This window comes from Odocoileus virginianus, chromosome 6 (genome assembly GCF_023699985.2).
Source record: "Odocoileus virginianus isolate 20LAN1187 ecotype Illinois chromosome 6, Ovbor_1.2, whole genome shotgun sequence".
NCBI classification, from domain to species: Eukaryota; Metazoa; Chordata; class Mammalia; order Artiodactyla; family Cervidae; genus Odocoileus; species Odocoileus virginianus.
The window spans coordinates 68,675,316-68,694,708 of record NC_069679.1 but is presented as its reverse complement, the minus strand read 5'-3'; the positions used below and the strand labels follow the sequence as shown (position 1 = coordinate 68,694,708).

Sequence of the window (19,393 nt, the reverse complement as noted above, 5' to 3'; positions counted from 1 at the left end):
CTCTGACAGCCCCAGGTCCGCAGAGGGAGTTTCAAGATCTGTTCTTAGCCCCAAGAAGACAATGAACTCATCTGATTTGGCAAAGTTGCATAATTTTAAAAAGAAGAGGGAGAAAGTCAGAAGATGGAAATTTTACAGAAAAAAAAAAAACAATCAATTAGCTCCCTTTAGCTTCCTTCTCTGCTTCCCATTATCTCTTACAGCCACGTTTTTTTGGCCTCCCATGAGCACAGAAAGCAGCGAGGTAATTCTTCAGGGGGCCTGTGGAGTGCCCAGGGCACAGCTGCCATGAAGCAGGAGATGTCAGACCAGATGGGGAGGGAGCAGAAGGTGGGGAGGCAGAGTGATCTGGCTGGTACTCCCACCCCTGAGCCTAAACCAAGAGCAGAAACCAATAAGAACCCCCAACCAGCCCTCAGATAATGTGATTTTCTTCTGCTGTTCTGGGGACCAGACTTTTAAGAGGAAGAGAGGAATCAGAGACAAAACAAATTCTAAGATTCCATAACAAACGAATCAAAACAAGCTCCAGGAATGGCCTTGGAGTCAAAGTGTCCAGTTTAACACACTGAGCCCCTTTTAAAATGAGGTGTGGAGAGTAGGGAGGGTGAAGATCAGCTTGAGGAAGGGAAGTGAGTGAAGTGAAGTCGCTCAGACTCTTTGCGACCCCGTGGACTTTAGCCTACCAGGCTCCTCCGTTCATGGGATTCTCCAGGCAAGAATACTGGAGTGGGTTGCCAGGAAGTAGAATGCAAATACCTAGAGCAGTTAAAAAGACTCAACAGAAAAGACTTCCATCCAACATCAGACATCAGGAAAACCCTGGCCTCCCACACATGAACATGTATGAAACAGATGACGAGAACCCGCCGCATGGCACAGGGAACGCTCCTTACCGCTCTGCAGTGACCTAAGCGGGAAGGAAATTTAAAAGTGGGGACATGTGTATACTTATAGTTGACTCACCTCACCGTAGAGCAGAAACACAACACTGTGAAGCACCTATACCCCAAAAAAACACGAAACACCCCCCAACTCCCTCACATACTGCGTGTGCGCCGTCGCTTCAGTCGTGTCCAATTCTTTCCGGCTTTAAGTGCCTGGGCTTAAGAAACTGTTGGTGTCTACCCGCAGGTTTGAAATAATGTCGTTTTACACTAAAACCAGTGTAGTGGCATTTAGAACACAACTGGGCACAGAGAACTAGGTGCTTAGTGAAGGTGCTGAAAGAAAGGATGGCCAGAGAAAACCTTCCTGGGAATTCAGAGGAGAAGAAAGTGGTTCCCCCAAACCCAGCACATCAGCACAGCAGCTGTGGTCACAGGGGACACAGCTGAGGCGGCATCACACGTGCTCCTATGTGGCCGTAACTTCATCAAACAATCAGAGCGCCTCTCCTCATAAGACGCTGTAGCAGAGCCACAGAGCTAAGCGTGACGGGACCAAACCCTCAGAAGGGCTACCGTCGACAGGACACAGACATGCATGACTAACTCTCATGTAAGTTAAAGAAGCAAAGTGTTCAAAGGTGAGCTCTTCTATTGCCCTGGATGTGAGCAGGGACATCTTTTCTGTTCATCTGAGAACTGCTGGCAACCAGAGGATTCACCTGAGAACCGCTGGCAACCAGAGGAAGGTGAGGGCCCAGGCAAAAAGCAGCAGGTGCAAAAAAATAGAAAGGGGAGGAAGGAATGGAAGGGAAGCACACACCGAGCACAGTACTGTCCCCCAGAAATACGATGCGGCCACAGAGGTGATTTTAGATTTTATTAGTCACATAATCTTAATGATATATTTTACTTAACCAATATATGCAAAATACATGTCTGATATCAACACATAATATAAAAATTTATTAATGAGATATTTGATAATATTTTTTTCTACACTTATGGCACATTTCAGGTCAGACAAATCGCATTTCAAGTTCTCAACAGTCACTTGAGGTTAGTGGCCACTGTACTGATGGCACAGATGATGGGGTCTGGGAACAGAAGGAAGGGTTCAGACCACACCACTAGGTGTGAGACAGGAGGGTAAACAGCAGATGAAGACGCCATGGAGCACTCAGGGTCCCTTCAGGTTGTTCTTTAAAGCACTGTTTACGTGCTTGCTTTCAAAACCCTTTCTTGATACATGAAGGTTTAATTTCTATTTCTAGCCCTCAAGGCTTTGTTAGGAACAGAGAGAGCCAGAGAAAAAGCAAGGCAAAAATGGGGGGGGGGGGGGGAGGCATTCAAATGTGCAAATTTCTTTTTGGATGTAAGACTAGGAAAATAATAATTACTGCAAAAAGCATTATTACCTGTGCCAGGCACTCTTCTGAGCTCTCTCTTTACACGAAGCAGGTACTATATTTTTTTCCATTTTACAGATTAAAAACAATGAGGTTTAATATTTTTTTCCATTTTGCCGATTAAAAACAATGAGCCTTAGCTGAGTTGAGTAATTTCCTCCGAGCCGCTCATCTCTAAATGACTCAACAGGCATTTGGCTCCTGAGCTGCAGGCTTGACCAAGAAGCCCAGGCAGACCTGCAGAGGAGGCAAGGGTACCAGTCCATCTCCCGATGGACTAGGCCTGGGCCTCTGGAACTTCTCGCTGCTCTGGGAAAGGTGTGAGCTCGCTAGTTCAACGGGGAGGTGATTTTCCTCAAGAAAGCCTCTCAAGGAAGTTGGAACTGGGTGTTACAGACAAGCAAGGGGCTGGGGTGGGGGTGGTGGTAGTGGGTGGGTCACCACATCTCACTGTGATATAAAGGTTTCTTCTAAGGCCTCCCTTAGAAATCTCAGTAATAACAGCTCCTATTCACTGACCACCTACTATATGCCAAGTATCGATCTAAGCACTTTACATGTCTTAACACATTCAAACTTCACAAAAACCCTATAAGAAACATATTGTTACAACATTACATAGATGAGCAAATGGAGTGAGAGAGGTTAAGAAACTTGGTCATAGACACCCAGCGAGTAAAGATCTGAACCCAGGAAGGCTGGCTTCCACTCCACGGCACTGGGCAGTGACAAGGACTCTGCGCCCAGCTTCTCCTCTCATAGTCCACCTTAGGAAGTGAGCCACGGGAGGGGAGCCCAGTGACAAAGACCATCTGGGTGCTGCCTGTGGACACTGGTCTCACCCGGCCTCAATTTCCATACGTGAAGGCGCTAAACCAGAAGGCGTCTGAGGTCTTGTCTGCCATCTGCAAACCTGCGTCAAGTTGGGGGGATGGCCAGCCTCACCGACCCGAGATTCCTCTCCTGTTAGTCCCGCAGCCACTCCAGTTCTGAACTGAGCACTGTGTGGGAGGTTCCAGGAGAAGCATCCCGTCTGTGCAGAAGCGCCCGCAGCCATGTCAGGGCAGAGTCCCACCTCGGGCGCACAGTGGGGGCGAGAACCAGGCCAGAGGAGGTTGGTTGCTCCAGAGAGAACGAGGGGCAGAACGAGGGGCTGCTTCTGCCCATCGCTTTCCCCAGCTCTCTGCCTTCCTGACCCTCTTGTTGAACAGTCACAAGTCTAAAACAGGCTGCATGCAGCGAGAGGGAAGAGACAATTTCTCATGCCATTTGCAACCTTCCTCTCCTCTGAGACAAACCTTCCCAGCGGTCAGACAGGAAGCCCATTGTCCAGCCAGGATCCCTTTTCTCATGAGAACTTCCCACACGCAGGGGAGGGCCAGCTGTGGGCGCTCCAGCCTTTCCCAGGGTGTGGCCCCAGAGCGAGGGTGGGTGAGCAGCGGCAGAAGCCACCATGGCTCAGGCTGCCCTCTCAGAGGGGCCCGGCCCAAGCCCCACTCCAGGGGACTAACAGGCTCATAAGCAGGTCCAACTTCAGAGGCTGTCCCTCACTCCCCCCACCTCACAGCAGAGGGGACATGCCAGCCAGCAGGTCAGAGCCAACAAGAAGGAAGAACATTCTCTTTATGGCACTTTGCCCCAAACATGAAACCTCCTGTCGTCTGACAGCGGCCATCAAAGTCATTCTGAAAGAAGAAGTACTGCTCCTTGGCCTAGAAACCCTGACCTGAAAGTACACAGTGTCAGCTGGAACCCCACCCATCTTTCAAGACTCAGTTCCCAGGTCGCCTGCCCCAGGACACCATCCCAAAGAGAACTAAGCAGCACGGGGCAGAGCTTACCCCCTGGCCTACAGTGAGCAGCCAGGTGAGTTAGGACAGGTCCCCACCGTGTGGGCTCGGGCAGGTCTTCCTATTCCTCAGTTCCCTCACCTGTAAGAGGGGGATAGTAAAGGTGTGTACCTCATGGCTGCTGTGCAGATTTATCACAATCATGCAGGTCAAGGACCCAGTAAAGAGCCTGTCACACACCAAGCGTTCAATAAACAGCAGCTCTATTACCCCTCCTCTGTTTTCTCCAAACATCTTCACGCCTCCCCATAAATCACTGGCTGTATTGTTGTCTCTGTAATTATTTTCTCACAGGTCGGTCCATCCCCATCTCTCCACTAACCCACCCACATACCCAAGCTGTAGGGCAAGCATTTGTTCTGCTTTTTGTATTCTCAGATCTTGGTACAGAAACTGGCAAAAACTGACTTCACCTACAAAATTTTGCCCACATTTCAAGGCACTGTCTTTTTAAATGCAAAGGGTCACATGGTTTCTGATTTGAGATTAATCAGGAGCTGAAACAGGAGGGAAAGGGGCAGGCAGGGCACAATTTTTAGAATGACAAAGTCGTAGGACATGACAAAAAACTGGTTAGAACCAACAAGTTCCAAGATGGTGGAACATGAAACTTCCAGGAGACTTTGAGCCTCTTTATACACTCACTGTAATGCATTAGCTAAGTGACACACCTACTGGGGCCACGACAGTTCTGAGGCCAACCATAAAAAGTCGAAAAGTGGGTGGTGGCCCAGTTCCTGGAAATCCCTGCCCTCTTCCCCAAGACAGTTGGAATAACCCTCCCACTTATTAGCCTATGATATTACCCAATCCATAAAAAGTATAACCACACCATATTTCGGAGTCTTGCTTTCTGAGATGGCCCACACTCTTTGTCTGTGGATTGTGTTTCTTTGTAAATAAAGCTACTTCTTACCTATCACTCTGTCTCTTATTGAATTCTTTCTGCAATCAGACGTCACGAACCTGTGCTGCTTCATTAAGTTCTGAGGCCAGGTGTGTGATCTCAGTTAAAAGATCTTGGGCTCCATCCTAATCTGAGCCGCATGGTTTCTAGCAAAGAGACTCCCTCGGCATGGTACATCTCACGTTCTCTAAATTGGCACTCCCTGTGAAAATATACTCCCAGCCACCAGAATCAGGGCCATGCAGGGTCACAGCGTGGTCTGATGGTGAATCAGGGCTTGACTTGGGGGCCTGCCCTCGCCTGAGCCTTACTCCCTAACAGCTAATACTCACCTTCGGGAAGTGCTTAAGGGGACGGATGAAACTGTGTACCTGAAAGTGCCTTGCATCATGCCTGGCACATAGTAGGCACTTTCTTAAAATTCTGTACATTTATTATTCACATTGTAAATGTGATTTGTAAATGTAAACTCATTTGTATAAATGTAAACTAATTTCTTACCTCTGGTTTTTGGAATAGGGCAGGGCTAAGACTCCGGCAAAGAAAAAGGATTGCTTTAGAAACTTCTGGATATCTGGAGAGGGACAGGCAGTGAGCAGAGCAGGGTGAACACTCTGGCTTGCCCGGCGCCCCTCTTCCAGCTCAGGGACATGCGAGCCCCCTGCCCCACTTATGTTCTCGGCAGAGCTTTAGCTGCTCTTGGCTGACAGAGAAGTGAAGCTGCTCAGTCGTGTCCGACTCTTTGTGATCCCATGGACTATAGCCTACCAGGCTCCTCCGTCCGCGGAATCTTCCAGGCAAGAGCACTAGAGTGGGTTGCCGTTTCCTTCTCTGGGGCATCTTCCTGACCCGGGAATTGAACCCCGGCCTCCAGCACTGCAGGCAGACACTTTAGCCTCTGAGTCAGCAGCGAAGATTAACGGCCTCCCTATGGCCTGTTACCCTTTCACCCCTTTTCTCACAGCTCAGGGACTTGGAGACATGGCGCCACCTGGGGCTACACCCTCAGCCCACCCAACACTGTAGGGCTGCGAAGAGACGAGCAGGCGGGACGACCACCCTCCTGCCGCTGCTCCAGGCCTGGGCCTCACAGTATCAAAAGCCGTCCCACCCACTGCAGTGACTTGAGAGAGCAGCGCCCACAGTCTCCCGCCGCCCCCGCCCCAGGAGGGTGGGTGTCAGCAGAGCTAAGGAGCCAGGCCATGCCACGTGCGCTAAACGACACTGCACTCCCCTGAGAGCAGTACCGGCTTACGGGAAGACATGTTTATTTTTTCTCATCAGCGATCCCCACCTCCTGGTCTCATCTCCTTCATCCTATCATTTAAGAAGCTGCCCAAGTGTCTGCTCTCACCCTCAGAATTCCCCACCTCTAGGAGGAGGCAGGCTGGTCCTCTGCAGGAAGGCCCCAGTCAGCTGCTTAAGGCACTGACCAACCTCAGAAGGAGAACTGATGAGCAAGTGATAACTGACTTCGGAGTCTGGCTAGGAGTTTATGATAGGGCTGGACTCTCAGGTACAAAGCTCAGACTTGTGGTTTCATTCCTAGTTCTACCACCTGATGGAAATCCCTGATGCCAAGTCCAGTGTCAGGCACACACAATAGACCTTTGAGAAACATAAATTTAAATTTAAAACAAACTTAAAGATCTCTGCTGTCCAACAGGGTAGAAGTGATGAAGAGAATTAACATTTATCACCAGGCGCTATGCGAGGCACTTTAAAGTTACCATTTAACTCTTCCATCCTATGAGGGAAGTGGTGTCATACTCAATTTGTTCGGATGAAGACAGTGATGCTCTGAGCAACTGAGTAGTGGCCTGAGGTTGCAAAGCCACCTGGTGGCAGAGTCTGGATTCAAACTCTGGCATGCCTTTCTCCAGTTCCTTGACTACAGATGCGACCAGAAAAAGCTACCCCAAGACCTACAAAAGTGTGGCATGGGGGTGGGGTCCATCTGACGAAAAGTTGCAGTAATTCCTGTTTGGAGAAGAATGTGGACTGGTGAGTTTACCTGTGCCCAGAGAACTCAGCTCATATCTCAAGTGGGGCCACATTTTTCCACAGAGGTGGGGGGAAAGGCAAGACGGTTTCCTTTAGTAATGTCTGAGCATTACAAACAATGGCGCTATTTAAGGAGCACGGAGCCCAGAGCTGCAGGTGGCAGAGGGCATGGGGCGTTTTCAGCTGGGAACACACGCCTTCCACGGGGTACACGACAGGAAGGCTGCCACCAAGTGCAGCACGGGGGTGGGGGCTACATGGGGACAGAGGGCTGCCCTTTTGCCCGCCGCCTAGAACACACAGGCTCACCAGGGCAGCTCTGCCAAGGCCCAGAATATACTGCCTCTGCCACCTACCTCTGAACAGGGAGTCAGGCAGCGCCTTGCTTATGCCGGGTGCTCAATAAGCCACTGCTGCTTACCCAGGCCCACACAACTGCAAAGAATGAAAGGGAGTAGCTGGAAAACTCCAGCTACAGAGGGTGGCAGAAATCAGCTGAGGGGGCAGAAATCAGTGATGGGGGTGACCTACAACTGGCAAGCGCCACACTTCTTGGAAAAACACTCACCCAGTAATTGAGGGGTAAAGGACTGAATAATCTTTTCTGAAGAAAGAGATGTGACTGGGTCTTGCTGTGACAGACAAGGTGTAAATAACAGACTACGGGTTGAAGGCCGGCCATAAAGTGAGCCCTGCACATTCTGTGGGGGCTTTTGTCAGGCCTGACCCTACCACGAGACTAGGAGATATAAAAGGGAAAAGACAAGGTGGTTCTTTGGTGATGCGGGGGTGCGTGGCATGGGGAATGAAGCAGCAAGGGCCAGGAGTCATTGCCTTAATCACCTCTGAGCCAACAAATATGAGGAACACTGTGACCAATCGGCCATGGGAAGATGGGAGTCAAAAGTTACAAAATCTACTCATCTGGAGAGTCTTCCTCCATCTCGTGAGGAAGGAGAGTCTCTTCTTTAAACGCCTCATCAGTTTAACCACACTGTTCATACTACAGCCACCACAGGAAAAGGAGCTTGTCCGGCCTTCTTGGTTTCCTCTGCACTTCCCACCCTCTGCTATCATCAGCTGATCAAGGGTGGTGAGAAGTCTCCCCAGAGGAGTTTTATTCTTCTCTGTTACCAATCAATCCTAAAGGCAATCAGTCTTGAATATTCATTGGAAGGACTGATGGATGCTGAAGCTGCAACTCTAATACTTTGGCCACCTGATGCGAAAAACTGACTCATTGGAAAAGACCGTGATGCTGGGAAAGATTGAAGGTGGGAGGAGAAGGGGATGACAGAGGATGAGATGGTTGGATGGCATCACTGACTCGATGGACATGAGTTTGAGCAAGCTCCGGAAATTGGTGATGGACAGGGAGGCCTAGTGTGCTGCAGTCCATGGGGTTGCAAAGAGTTGGACAGAAATGAGTGACTGAACTGTACTGAACTTTTAGCTTGTGGGTCTTTCTAAAGTTCTGGGCCAGACGGAGCCAGAGGACTCCTGGCAGATACCTTTCCTCCTCCCAGGCAGCAGGGAAGGCCGGAGTCTCTATCACCTCCTGTGAATTCACTCACATCAGACCTGCTGTGAGATCCATGGCAGGGCCCCTGCCCTCAAGCGCTTTCTCACATGTCTGGGACCTGCTTCCCCTTTGATTTTAGCCTGACTATTTATTAGCCTGGCTCTGACAGACTGTCAAGATCGCTTGATCATTAAACAGAGCAAACGCAAAACAGATTAGTGAGCTTCAGGGATACAGTCTCAACTGTGCTTTTATTTGTCCCTCTGAGGCCCGCCCTCCTGTTGCCTCCCCCGCCTCTCTCAGGTCTGTGGACCCCTGAGCCTGATAAGCCACTTGTGACTGACCAGTCAAGACTCCTGGTCAGAAGACACTGCCTGTTGCAGCCTCAATCATCTGTGCATCAGTAGATACTTGTGTTCAAACGTCACACAGGTGAACAGAAAATATCCTTTAATCTTTTGTCTTCCAAAGAATGGCTTAATGACTTTCACCCAGAAGAGAGTTAAAAAACACTTGCAAGCCTTGATTCTTATTCCCTCTGGATTTCACTCTACTAATAGGAATGCTTTCTCAGTATAACAAATTCATAGCTATGAGCCCCAACCAGTGTGCCAGGTTGGTGCTAGAACTTCAAGAGCAATGGCGACTCGGACGGTAGAGAGTCCACCTGCAATGCGGGAAACCTGGGTTCAACCCCTGGGTTGGGAAGATCCCCTGGAGAAGGGAATGGCTGCCCAGTCCAACATTTTTGCCTGGAGAATTCCATGGACAGAAGAGCCTGGCAGGTTACAGTCCACAGGGTCACAAAGAGGCAGACACAACTGAGTGACTTTCACTGTCCCTGAGGAGACTTCAGGCTATTTGAGGGTACAGATGAGGAGCCCCAAGTAGGTTACAATAATAGTAATATCTACTCTGCTTATCTCCCAGAATTCACCTAAGGATTGCATGTGTCCATCCGTTCTTTCAACAGGTTTTAACTAAGCACTACAGCACTGTGGCAGGCAATGGGGAAGGAGGGTTGGGAAGGCGGCAAAGATACCCTCTGGGAGCTTATGGTCTAATAAATAACCACAGGAGACACGTGTTAGAAATCAATCTGGGCTACACTAGGAGGTTCTGAAGAAGGGTTAATTCAATGGGGGAAGAGAGAAATGATACCAAAACTCCAAATCGAGAGGTAAATAGGACTGTGACATGGGATGAAAGACTATGACTAGGGGATTGTGACTTGCATAAAGGAGGGGGAAGAACATGCAAGAGGGAGATAACGACATAAGCAGAGGAGCAAGAAGAGGGGGTGTGTGTGTGTGTGTGTGTGTGTGTGTGTGTGTAGCAGGAGATAGCTGGAAATTTAGAAAATCAAGGAAGGCCCCAAATACAAATCTGAAGAATGAAAAAATCTTGGGTACTTTTTCCCTATAACAAGATTTTAAGGATCTTTCCAGTTCCTAAAATGCAAACGTTCCTTTGCATTTTAGGAAGTGGAAATGTTATTACTAATAAAATAAAAGCCTGCTCTATGTTTCTAATCCAGCGGAAGAAGCCATGTGAATCTCCCTGCCGATGCTGGCAACCAGTTTTCAGTGGAGCTGGGGGTGCAGAAGAACCGATAGGAAACCATGTGAGTTCTCTGGTGCAGATGCATCATGTGTCTTAAGTGTGCCGAGGTAAGGGGGTCCGGGAAAAACTGCAGGGACTAGAGCAAAGGAGTACAGAGATACCCTGCGGTCGATTTCTTTCCCAGGGTTCTCTCACACGGCAGCAGATGGCCCATCCCTGGAGGACTGAATCTCGGAAAACAGCTGCTCCCAGATCCCAGTCTAACAGCTGGGGTCACAGGACCTCGCCGCGCTAGCTGAATGCCAGAAATCAATGGGTTCCATTGTGCCTGAGCTCTCATGTCCAGGCTCATGCCCTAGGCCTGCCTGGAATTGAGGACTGAGAAAAATAAAACTATACACTTTGGAAGACTGCACTTGCAAATTCATGGAAAGATATAGTATTATAAAGTCCAATTTCATTTAAATTACCTTGACTTTGCTAGGAAACTATTGAGATGCTAATTATTTGAGAGATAAAGGAGGGTGGAGGGGGCAGGGAGCAGAGGGATAGATCATAATCGGAGGAAAACCCCAAACTGTCTCTGGCCCTCCTCTTCTTCCCGTGCCCACGGCACAGAATACCAACCAAACCAGAAAGCAGGCGAGATGCCCCATGTACTGGAAAAGGGGATGAAAATCCATAAAATGATGTGTGTGTACACAGAGGAGTGTAAGTCTATGATTACATAATTAGGCACATTAAAGTATTTATACTGCTGAGACTAAAAGCCCCCACTCAAAGGCATTCCACCAAAGTTGAAAGGGGAAAAAGAAAATAGAAAATAAAGCATCTAATTGCAATCTTCCACAAAGCCAGACATCCCCAGCTGGTGCCACAGCTGAATTCTCTTAATTAACATGTTGTAATGGCAAGTATGAAAGACACTGCATGCTTATCAACTCTATGCCTTGGCCAGCCAGGCATGGGAGAAGGCCGCAACACTGCTATAATTAAACAGATTTTTCTCTTTCCATTATAATGGTACCCTGGTGTGGGATGTCAGTGGTTTTTACTTAAAAACTTAGTTGTTTAAAGCACATATATAATAAAACTCTAAACTCACAAAGTCAAGGACTGAGACTGGAGTATACAAAAAAGTTCACAGTCCAGGCACTAGTTTCTAGTTTATTTTTGGTGCTTGGTCTTCTCTTACCTCCCCAAACCTGGGGCTTTCCCAGTTAGAGAAAGCCATCAGTGTTTGAGCAACCTAGCCTTTTAAATAAATACAGCCCATCAGACAGCTTAAAATCATAGGTTAAAAGTATCTAAATAGAAAAAAGATGACAGAAATTAGCATATAAATGCGTATACTGCCAGGGGAAAGGCCTTGAGAGTGGGTCAGTATGTACTGTGTTCCAAGGGACAGATTCAGCCTCAGAAGGGCCTTGCACCCTTACAACAGGGTTTTGTTTTTTGCACAATTCTTGATCACAGGGAACCTGGTTACAGTCTTCCCATTTCTTCAGAGAGCCCCCCGAAGTCAAATGATAGGTTTATATATTATAATGGAGATGGGCTCTCAGGAAGCCAAACAAGATGGTAAAACGCCTAATTATGCTTTGGTTTTTATACTCCTGGATAGCATAACTCAGGCTTTTTTTTTTTTTACACTACTCTTTAACTATGTTCTTCCTCTTCATCACTGAGGAGGGCTGCTGACCTAAGAGTCAGCAAACATTCAACTGACACTAATGGTTCCTGGCTCTTGGCATGCTGAGTTTCAAAATCTTCTCAATTATTATCAGCTTTAGAAGACCTGCCCTTCTTATAAATACCATCAGCAATGTCACTTTCCCATTTTCAACTCATCCGTAGAGAATAAAGGGCCCCAAATCCAAGTTACTGCTGCAACATACATGGCTGCATAGATGGAGACCGTGAGGCTGCTCAGAGCGTGCTGCAAGCTGGCAGGCAGCCACACCCCAGACCCACCGGCCATGAGGTTTCTTTCTCAGCTGCTGCACCAAAGTCCAAACTCACTACCCAAAAGGCAACTGGGGTGACAACTTACAATGTACCAAAGTACAGGTTGTTCCTAAGATGAACATTTAAAAGCTGACTGCTCAGCACTGCTTCAGAACCACCTCACGAGGTATCCGATTTGGACTCCTTTGCCCCTCACAACCCAGCCCCAAAGACCTGAATACGAATGAGGAATGTGTCTAAGGATCACTGGCACTCAGCAACACACACACACCTGCACTTCACAAAGAAGCCAGGACTGCAGCCAAGGCGCAGAGGTTTGCATGGTACCAAGGGAAGCTAAGCTAGTCGGCACACGCCACAGGCCTGTTACTCATCCTGGGTTTCCGATTCTCTCTGCCTTGTTGATGGAAAAGGCTTGTTACATGTGCAATTGGTGATCCTGAGTCTTCGCAGGTGCTTCTCGCAGTGGAATAATGTGAGCAGAACAATAGTCTCTCCCTCCCCACCCCACCCCAGCTGCTGGGAGTAACTAGGCCTACAGGAAAGAGATCCATGTGCTTCATAGACTCCACACGAGTGGGTGGGCAGTCCTTTGGGGCTGGTCTATCTGTACTTGCAGCCCATGTGCAAAACCAAATGAAACCATACACTCCAAGATGGCAGAGAAGTTGCAGAGCAACGGATTCTGAACTGTGGGCCTGCTGCTTCCTCTCACACAGTCCTCTCAATTTTCCCAGCCAGCCTCAACCCTCTTGAGGGACAGAGATAATAAAGAGCAAAGAGAGCTGTGTGTGTATGTTAAGTTGCTTCAGTCGTGTTTGACTCTTTGCAACCCTATGGACTGTAGCCCTCCAGGTTCCTCTGTCCATGGGATTCTCCAGGCAAGAACACTGGAATGGGTTGCCATGCCCTCCCCTCCAGGGCATCTTACCAACCCAGGGATTAAACCCGCATCTCTTAGGTCTCCTGATTAGCAGGAGAGGGTTCTTTACCACGAGTGCCACCTGGGAAGCCCAAAGGCAGCTGGGCCTTCTGCAAATGTGGGCTGGGCCACTAAAGTCAAACCTTGTTTTGCGACTACTCTTGTTACTCAGGACTTCCCTGGTGGCTCAGATGGTAAAGCGTCTGTCTGCTATATGGGAGACCCGGGTTCGATCCCTGGGTTTGGAAGATCCCCTGGAGAAGGAAATGGCAATCCACTCCAGTACTATTGCCTGGAAAATCCCATGGACAGAGGAGCCTGGTAGGCTACAGTTCATGGGGTTGGCCCAAAGAGTTGGACACAACTGAGCGACTTCACTTTCACTCGTTACTCAACTTTAAAAAAAAAAAAAGTGATTCCAGAAAGGTTTTAGCATTTATCTACCAGCAATCTGAACAGGGTGTCTGGGGCCTTAGTTTTCACACACAGAAAAAGGGCGGGGGGGGAGGGGGTGGAAGCACTGGTCTTTAAAAGCAGCAACATGAGGTCAAAACTGAAGTCTCAAGGCTTCAGGCTAAGCCCTTGTCCCTCTCCTGCACCAGGGCCCAAACCCCCAGTGGCAGCCGAGTCTCTGCTGGCCTACATCCTGCCCTGGCGACAGACTGGGATGATCCCCAAAGAGAAGCCGCTCACTTCCCAGGATTCCAAACCTGACGCCTGCCCGGGACATACATGCTCTGTGCCAGGAAGCTTGGGGCGGGTCAGCTGGGAGGGGCAGACCCCGCCCAGGCCCAGCGGCTGGTGTGGAAACTGTCACTACATTCCTGACTTAGGCAAACTGGGCAGTACTTCCCTTGGCAATCATTTACTCTTCCCTCTTTCCATTGGAACTCAATAGATCTTGTGATGATGTGTTTGTCCCCAATGACGCAATCTCCCTCAACGATAATTTACTTTCTCTATTTTCATTTTCTATAAACAGCAGCTACTAGTAGTCAATTTAAGAAGAATACTTTCTGACTGATCCTCTTTGGTATTATTTATGGTCCAAAGCTGCCCAAAGTCCTTATTTACAATTGTGAGGGGTGGAGGGCATGGGTCGAGGGCACAGTACTCATCATGGGCAAGGATTCTGCACACTGCACCCTGACTCCTGATTAGGCACAAGGTGACCCATGTCATCTGGATCTGAGCAATCATCCCTGGTCAATCCCATCCCCAAACTAGCAGCGTGAAACCCATTGCACCTCATGCCTGGCTCCACAGGGCCCAGATGGGCACAGCACCTCCACAGGGGCCCTGGTCAAAGCTTAGCTCGAGCTGGCACCTAACACCTGATCCTACCCAGCCAGCACTAACCTCGTGGCCTAAGTTGCTGTGCCCTGCCAGGGGGAGTTACAGGGGGCCACAGGCCACGGGCACTGTGCGATCACGCTCAACCAAGACAGAAGCCGGGTACCAGGCCATCCCTCTCTCCCAGGACCCAAGTACGACTTCCTCCCAAGAGCTGTGGATGGAACTGGGGTTCTCCTCCTGCCCACCTGAAGGCATATTCTAGCTTACTCTGGGGTCAGCTAATATTCCCCAAAGCCACATTTTTCCTAATGTTGCTGCTCTCTTCTCAGAATCTGAGAAAGGCTGCCCATTTCTTTCTGTAAGTCTAAATGTTTCTCCTGGATGTGCCAGGCTCTCCACAATTTGGTCTGTTCTGTTTCTCCAACGTCAAGTCCCGCTAGGCTACCCCCACCACTGGGCTTAACTCACCCATGTTCGTGACCTCAGATCAGCCTGCTGGCTCTTCTCAGCTCCTTCTTCCCCTCTCAACATCCTTTCTTACCCTCCATCAGCTTAAACTCCTCCCACAGTGCAAGGCCTGGTCTCAGTGCTCTCTTCTACAGGAATTTCCTTCCTCTAAAATTTAACCCACAGTTACTACCGTTTGTTCACCGTTGCTATGCGTGAGTTGGTCTTGCCTCTCCAGGGTACCGTGAGCATCTCAGAAGAATAGCGAATCCACGGTCACCAGCCTGGGCACACTGAAGGCACTGGACAAAAACGTGATGGCATCCGTGTCCCGAAGGGCTGGTACCTCGGACAACATGGACTGTTTAATGCTTAAAAAGACCCCAGTTCTTGCATCTCAGGGAGTCTCTCCCCCGTAACACCCCACTCCTGGACCCAGTCCTGGCAAATCCTGAGACTTCTGCCTGCGGACAGCCAGCATTCCAGCTCGCATCAAAGCGTCAAACAAAAGATTTCACAACACCCCCATCCTGCTTCAGGCTCCAAAGCTCTTCAAGGGCACCCTGTTTAAACAAGAGGTGCGGTATATTTTTGGGAAATGATGAAGCAATTTCCCATAAGAGAAAAGAAAAAAATTCCCCAAGTGCAAAAAGGCTTCTTTAAAAAACAAATGTAACAGCCTGCCTTGCCAAGGGCAGAGAGAAAGAATTTGACATCCAGGCTCTTCATCCTTGGCAAAGAAGCCTGCTGTGTGCAGCAGCAGGAAAGAAAAACCACAGGGGGAAGAAGGAGGCAAATCCTCACGGCCAGACATAGAGCGCAGCGGTCCTCAGAGTTGGCGGCCCTACCTAATGCCTCATTTCATTCTGCCAAGGTGCCATGGGAGCTCCCCATTTCCTCCTTCTCTTACTGGACCCCTTCAACAGCAGATGTGACCCTGTCAAGCTGGGTGCTAATGCAGTATTTCACACCCACCAGGGATACTTCTACTTAAAATCAACTGCACAGGGAATTCTCTGGTGGTCCAGTGGTTAGGACTGGGTGCTTTTACCGACGGGGCTCAGGTTTGACCCCTAGTCAGGGAACTAAGATCCCACAAGCCGCACCACACAAAACAACTATGGTAACTCTTTTGGAGGAGTTGCTTAGTCACTAAGTTGTGTCTGACTCCTTGCAACCCCATGGACTACAGCCTGCCAGGCTCCTCTGTCCATGGAATTTTCCCGGCAAGAATACTGGAATGGGTTGCCATTTCCTTTGGAGGATGGTAAAACGCTTTTGCAATAACTGCATTCTTCTTCTTTTTTTTTAATGGGGAGGTCAGTATGTTTTGTATTTTATACATTAGGTTTGATTATAAGGATTATTTTCTCACGTATTCCAGAGTGTCTGCATTTCAAGGGAGGGAGCATGAGCAAACTGGGTTAGGAAGAGAAAATTCGCATCATTTTGCTTGATCTGCAAGGCTTACCGAACTACTCCTCATCTTTCATCTTTATAACAACTGCTAATCAAACTGTTAGGGGAAGCACACTGATTGAAACCGCCCACCCTGGCCAGGCACCATAGTAACCATTTGCATGAGTTGTTTTATGACAGGAGATCCTGGTAAGGAATACGGAACTAATAAGCCACCACCAGCTGGAAGAGTTTGGGAAAGGTCGAGAGGAGACACTGCCTGTCCGTCCACTTCCCAGAATCCCTTTTGCTAGCATCCATCTTGGCTGAGCGATGCGTATGCCACCAGGAAAGACTCTGAATTAGAATGATTGGCCAAAGACCACCCGGTAACTAATCCCATCACCATAAAACCCAAGACTGCGAGCCATGCAGCAGAGCAGTTCTCCTGGGTTCCCTTACCTACTGCTCTCCACCCGGGTGCCCTTTCCCAATAAAATCTCTTGCTTTGTCAGCACATGTGTCTCCTCAGACAATTCATTTCCGAGTGTTAGACAAGAGCCCAGTTTTGGGCCCTGGAAGGAGGTCCCTCTTCCTGCAACAAAACAGTACAGCAACATTAGCAGTACTCTTCAAAGAAGAAGAAAGAAAAGCATCACCTGCCAAGGAAACCACTCAGGTCCCATGTCCATATACAGGCCTGATGTTTTCATACCCAGTAACCGGCAACTGTGTGTTCAGACCTCAACTTGGCATAAGCCCCTTCTCCCTGAACTTGAGAATTCATGCCCACATGGCCTGTTTGCATGAACCAGGAGGCAGCGTGCAACAGATCAATCCTAGCTTTGCCCTTATCAGCAACACAAGCAAGGAACAACTCGTCCCCTCTGCTTCTCACTTTCCCAACCTACCTAGTGGCCATTCTCAGAACCAAGGAAAGGGCCATAAACAAGCTGTCAAAGCAAGTCAAGCCTTTCAGACAAAATAATGATGTGAGGAAGGCTCCTGCAAGCTCAGAGTCTCTGACTTGCAGCCCCTTCTCAGGTCCCCACCCCAACCTCCCACAGCAAGCACACAGGCCTGCAGGCTTTCATGCGGGAGCCCCCTTTCTCTAGAACCATGCGGATTCCTACTACAGAGCTCTTTCAGAAAAGAAGTTAATCTACCTAATCTGCATCTCTAACAGATTTCCAGAGTTTGTAAAATTTTCTTTTTTTAAGCTGCTGAGGGGAAGCAGGAGTCTGGGTGTGGCTAAATGGGAAACACACCATCCAGAATTCCTTCCCTGAGCAGGCCTTTCTGCTGGCAGCATTATCACATACATACAACTCATGCATCACTTTTAAAATATGCTAGTCAATTTAAAATAAATGTCAGTTTTTAATTTTTTTCAAAACGAGCAATATCTGTGAGGGACTGGGTGCTTTCATTCGTCTGTTTGGCACATTCCCTCCCTTGCAAGTAAGACATGCTGGAAGACAATTTATTAGGATGCCTACATCAGCTCCTTAACCACAAAGAAGAAATCCCCTTCGCTTGCCGTTACTAAAGAACCAGGGTGCAAAGTGACAGGAGTCAATGCAGTAAACAATTTATGGGGAAGGAACTTGCGGGAAAGGAAGGAGATAGAGCGGCTGTCCCCCAGAAAAGCCACAAGTGAAACAAAGACTAAAAAGAAATCAACTCCAAGTCTTCACTTTAATTGGAAAGGCTGAGTTAGTGGGGATGAAAGAGGAAAGGGATCATCTTTTTAGAATTTGTATTTGAGTTTTGTGGGGCCTGCCTGAGAGTCAAACAAGCTTTCCCCTAACACATGGGGAGCATACAAACACTTCTAGAACATAACTAAGGGGTAAATAATATAATTTATGATGTTGCTTTACTGAAAAAGGTTGGCAGTCAAAGCAGCATCTGAAGTGGAGGGAACAGCATCAGTGAGGCACTGGGGGCACACGCGATGGTGTGTCATGGGGATAAATGCCTGGTGGTGTTTCCTGGAGGAAGCATAGGCTAGGGAAGTGGCTGGAGAGATTGCACAGGTGAGGGTACAGACCTTAAAAGCAGCCTCACAGGAAGTTTTGAGTTTGCTTTTGTTTTAAGGGGAGAAGAATCATGCTAAGTCTGAGAGTTTGAGTTATGCTGGCAGCAAGGTAGAAGTTAGATTTGAGGGGAGCGAGGTAAGGAATATACTGGAAACAGAAAAACGAGTAAGAGTCTACTGAAAGATAAGGTTTTGGATATTAGCAGTGCTTTTCTTTTTTTTTCCTTAAAGGGGGCTACCATTTATGCCCCCAACTGTAGTTAACCTGGTAGCTGCCTGCCTGCCCAATGCCAGCCAGCCCAGATACAACCAGGAAGAAGAGATCATCCTGGTTCCTTCTCTAAAAGGAACTCAAATGTCCAGTGGAAAATGGGGGCTTTAGAGAGGGGAGGCCTTCCAGAATCGCGTTTTGAGAGGGGAGGCGCTTCCAGAATCCCTGTCACTGGTGAGTTCTGGTCCTTGGACAGCAAGTTGAGATGAACTAATGAACACAAGGATCCAAAATCAGAGTGTACCAGCATCTCAAGGAGACACGGCAATAACCTGCAGAATGCTAGGACCCTCTCTTGAACAAAGGAGCTGGAAAAAGGTGACTAAATCCCTGCCTATCCTTCCATCCACACTACCCACTCCCCTGAAAAAGCTCCAAAAAATTCTGCTATAAAAAGAGGCATGGAAAATGTTCTTCTAAGGCTCTACAATTATTCTGAGAAGGTATAAGATAAAGTGGCTAAAGGGCCTGGGAAATGGCAGACAGCATCCACAAAAGTACACTAGTAAACTTCTAGAAGAAAGACTTCCGTGGTGGTCCAGTGGTGAATCCACCTGCCAAAGAAGCAGACACCAGTTTAATCCCTGGTCCCCGAAAGTTCCACATGCTGCGGGGCAACTAAGCCCATGTGCCACAACTACTGAGGCCATACCCTAGAGCGCCTGCTCCACTGCAATGAGGAGCCTGTGCATCGCAACTAGAGAGGAGCCCCCACTTTCCACAACTAGAGAAGGCCTGTGCAAGGCAAGGAAGACCTAGCACAGCCATAAGGAAAGAAATTTAAAAAAAATAACTTTTACAAGAAAACATGAGCCCATATTTTATGAAATTTGAAGAGGATTTCTTAAGAAAATCAAAGAAAACACATTTCAGAAAGAAAAAAACTATGAATAAAGGAGCAGCAGTTC

The 19,393-nt window shown here is 48.4% G+C and overlaps 1 protein-coding gene across 4 annotated transcripts in view; it reads right to left on the bottom strand.

Moving 5' to 3' along the window:
- SUSD6 (sushi domain containing 6) overlaps positions 1-19,393 on the bottom strand; it is a 93,590-nt gene that overhangs the window by 13,524 nt on the left and 60,673 nt on the right. The window contains exon 1 of one of the 4 annotated variants that reach the window (XM_020904909.2): positions 14,797-14,877. The exons of the other annotated variants lie outside the window; for them this stretch is intronic. Coding sequence (XP_020760568.1) covers positions 14,797-14,800 — 4 coding nt within the window. The 5' untranslated portion in view covers positions 14,801-14,877. Of the gene's footprint in view, positions 1-14,796; positions 14,878-19,393 lie in introns of those variants that run through there. 4 annotated transcript variants of the gene reach the window in all.